The 2,789-nt window shown below is 26.9% G+C and overlaps 1 protein-coding gene across 2 annotated transcripts; it reads right to left on the reverse strand.

Annotated features, from left to right (window-relative positions):
• Nucleotides 1–1,097: 1,097 nt before the first annotated feature.
• On the reverse strand, nt 1,098–1,900 carry LOC105111889 (uncharacterized). 2 transcript variants are annotated; one of them, XM_011007366.1, is made up of 2 exons: nt 1,746–1,900; nt 1,098–1,612 (listed from the first exon to the last, which is right to left on the reverse strand). In XM_011007366.1, the coding sequence occupies exon 2, from the start codon at nt 1,596–1,598 to the stop codon at nt 1,230–1,232; it is 369 nt and encodes a 122-aa protein (XP_011005668.1). In that variant the 5' UTR covers nt 1,599–1,612; nt 1,746–1,900; the 3' UTR covers nt 1,098–1,229. The 2 variants fall into 2 exon arrangements, with proteins under 2 accessions (XP_011005668.1, XP_011005667.1); XM_011007365.1 differs by having other exon boundaries at nt 1,098–1,609; nt 1,746–1,898.
• Between the last annotated feature and the right edge of the window lie 889 nt (nt 1,901–2,789).

Below are 2,789 nucleotides of genomic sequence, written 5' to 3' on the forward strand. Positions count from 1 at the left end.
AAACTCAAGACATCACGTTTACTCTTTAACCAAGTAAATCCGATAATATTTTACTAAGGTTCAAAACCAAAAGCTACCTATCTTGATGTAATTATCTATCAAATAAATATCTCTCAATAAATCTTTGAGTCATTTTCAAAATGATGAGATAATTTTCATTAATATGGAGGATTGTTGGAAATTTGTTTTAATTAATATGATTTAAATAAATTATGAGTGAATGAAAAATTAATCTTAAAAAATCCTTGCTTTTCTCACTCAAAGAACTCTTGGTTTTTCTAAATTTAACTCTTAATTTATAGTGACTAATCAAAATTTAATAATAATTAGAATTATTTATTTAATCTTTGGCTTCTAAAATTCTATTTTCTAGTTGTTTGGTAGTATGTTAACTTCTATTTTTTAGCCACTCACAACTACTTTTTATACTAACAATCATATAATTATGTTTCAAATCTTAGTTTTGTAGAAGTTAAAATAGAATGTTTTTCATTTATTTTGCTTGCAAAATTAATATCGAAACAGTTTTTAATCAAACACATATATTTTAAAATATTTTTTTAATTGTAATGAAAAGTTTTTTTAAAAAAACTTATTTTTTAAGAATTATAACTATAAAAGCTAGTATAATAATATCAAACATAAATTTTAAAGAGGTGAATGTTATTTCTTACTAGACAAATTTTAAATGATGTTCTATAACCATAATTGTCATGATTGATTGTCCATCTAGAACAATAAAAATAAAATTATTTAATTCAGATCAATAATTAATTCAATTCAACTATAAACTTCCTGGTTCAGGCTTCGAATCTTGTGTTTTTCAAATCAACCAATCAACAAGATTAACAAATAATGATTATAGCAATTAGACACTTTATAAGAATAAAGTTTCCAACTTTTTCCTCTTTTTTTTTTTTTTCATGAACTGTTTCCAACTTTTTCCTCTTTTTTTTTTTCATGAAAAGATTTTCAAATTTAAAATCGCTTCTTATTTATTTTTTAACAAGAAAAAAAAAAAACAGTTTCTAATAAACCTTTTAATTAACCTGTAAAAAACCAGAAACAAATTTCTTTTTATTAATATTTTTTCATACTAAAGCTTAATTTGCTGGTTTGGTTCAGACATCCAAAAAAACCCAGCACTGCATAAAAAAACAACAAAGAAATTAAGGTACATCCTTAATAAAGAACAACCAACCAAGACACACCAAGGTAGCTAAAATTTCTCATTCAGTCTCCTCCACAAAAGCCTCGATTCGAAGAAGAACGAACCCGACAGCAACTCCAACAAGTACAAGCCCATTCATGACTGCTGCTATCCTAAATATCTCACCAACATCGCTACAGGTTGAAGAGAGTGCACCTCCACCTCCGCCTTTACCTTTCGATGGAGCTCTCAATGAGCTCACAATCTTTGCAAAAGACTGCTCAGTGCCTACCGACAAACCTAATGAACTCACACTGTTGTGAGCTTTTAGCCCACCAAAAGAATTCAGTCCTGTTATGTAATTTACATTGGTTTGCTTCCTCTTGGGACTGCTAACTGCGGAAGCAACAAGTGTTGGTGGAGAAAATGTTGCTGAGGTTGTTGCCATTGACACAAAACCTGCTACATATAATGAAAGATCGAAATAAGAACAGCCTTTGTATACAGGAAACAGAAATAAGGAAGTTAGTAATTATATAATTTAATGAGATAATCATTAATTTTATGCTCGACAGAGGAGGAATCTGTATCTTACCTTGTTTTTTATGGTGTCTGTCTAGTTAGAGGTATAGCAAAGTATGATTGAAAAGAAAGGAGATGGAGACTTTTGTATGGAAAATAAGGAGAGAGGATGGATAAGGCAGGGAGAGGATGAATGGTGGACAAGCAGATTAGACGGACTCCAGGCTACAGAATATTTTCGAGGGAAAGAAAAGATAGGGCACCTTAAAAAGTAGAATGCTAGCCAGGTAAATAAAAAATGAGGCCACGGGGTCCGGTTTGTAGAGAAGCTGGTCGACAAATTTGAATAATTTAACAGTCCAGAGCTTTCATGGTCTCCAGTTCTATTACATACCTGAAGAGAATTCAGACCCAGGCCCAATTTCTAAGTAGTGAGCATGTACGTGAACAATGGCAATGGACGTGGGTTCTTCACTGCTGTAAATTGCTTTGAAAAAACTTATCTTTGACCAGTCCCCTCGGCAACACTTTTTTTAATATATATATATATATAAACCTACAGAATGAAAAAAACAATGAAAAAAAATCTAAATTATTTACTAAATCAGATTAGCTTATCAAATTTAAAATTAATATTATAAAAATTTGATAATTAAATATATTAACAAATTAAATTAAAAAATAATTAAAAACTAAAAAAATATTTTAAAAAAAAATTAATTTAAAAAATAAAAAAATCCTACAAGAAAAAAAACTAATAAATTTTTTTTTAATTAACTAAATTAACTCATCAAATCATCAAATCAAACTAAACTATAAACATAAAATCTATATCATAAAAATTTGATAACTTAATAATTAAAAAAAATAAAATTATAGATTACTTTAAAATTAACTAGAATAACTCATTAATCCTAGAATAACTCATTAATCCTGGAATCACTATAAAAATTTAATATCTAAATAAAAAAATTAAATTAAACAAAAAAATTAATTAAAAAAAAAAATATTCTAAATTAACTTATCAAACCCAAAATTTATATAATAAAAATTTAATAACTAAATAAAAAAATTTAACACTAACAAATTAAATTTAAAAACAAATTCTTTTTTTTTT

Source organism: Populus euphratica, unplaced genomic scaffold (assembly GCF_000495115.2).
Source record: "Populus euphratica unplaced genomic scaffold, PopEup_1.0 scaffold609.1, whole genome shotgun sequence".
Classification (NCBI taxonomy): Eukaryota; Viridiplantae; Streptophyta; class Magnoliopsida; order Malpighiales; family Salicaceae; genus Populus; species Populus euphratica.

Excerpts from the sequence above, each read along its gene's own strand:
- LOC105111889 (XM_011007366.1), bottom strand. The coding sequence starts at position 1,598 with ATGGCAACAACCTCAGCAACATTTTCTCCACCAACACTTGTTGCTTCC.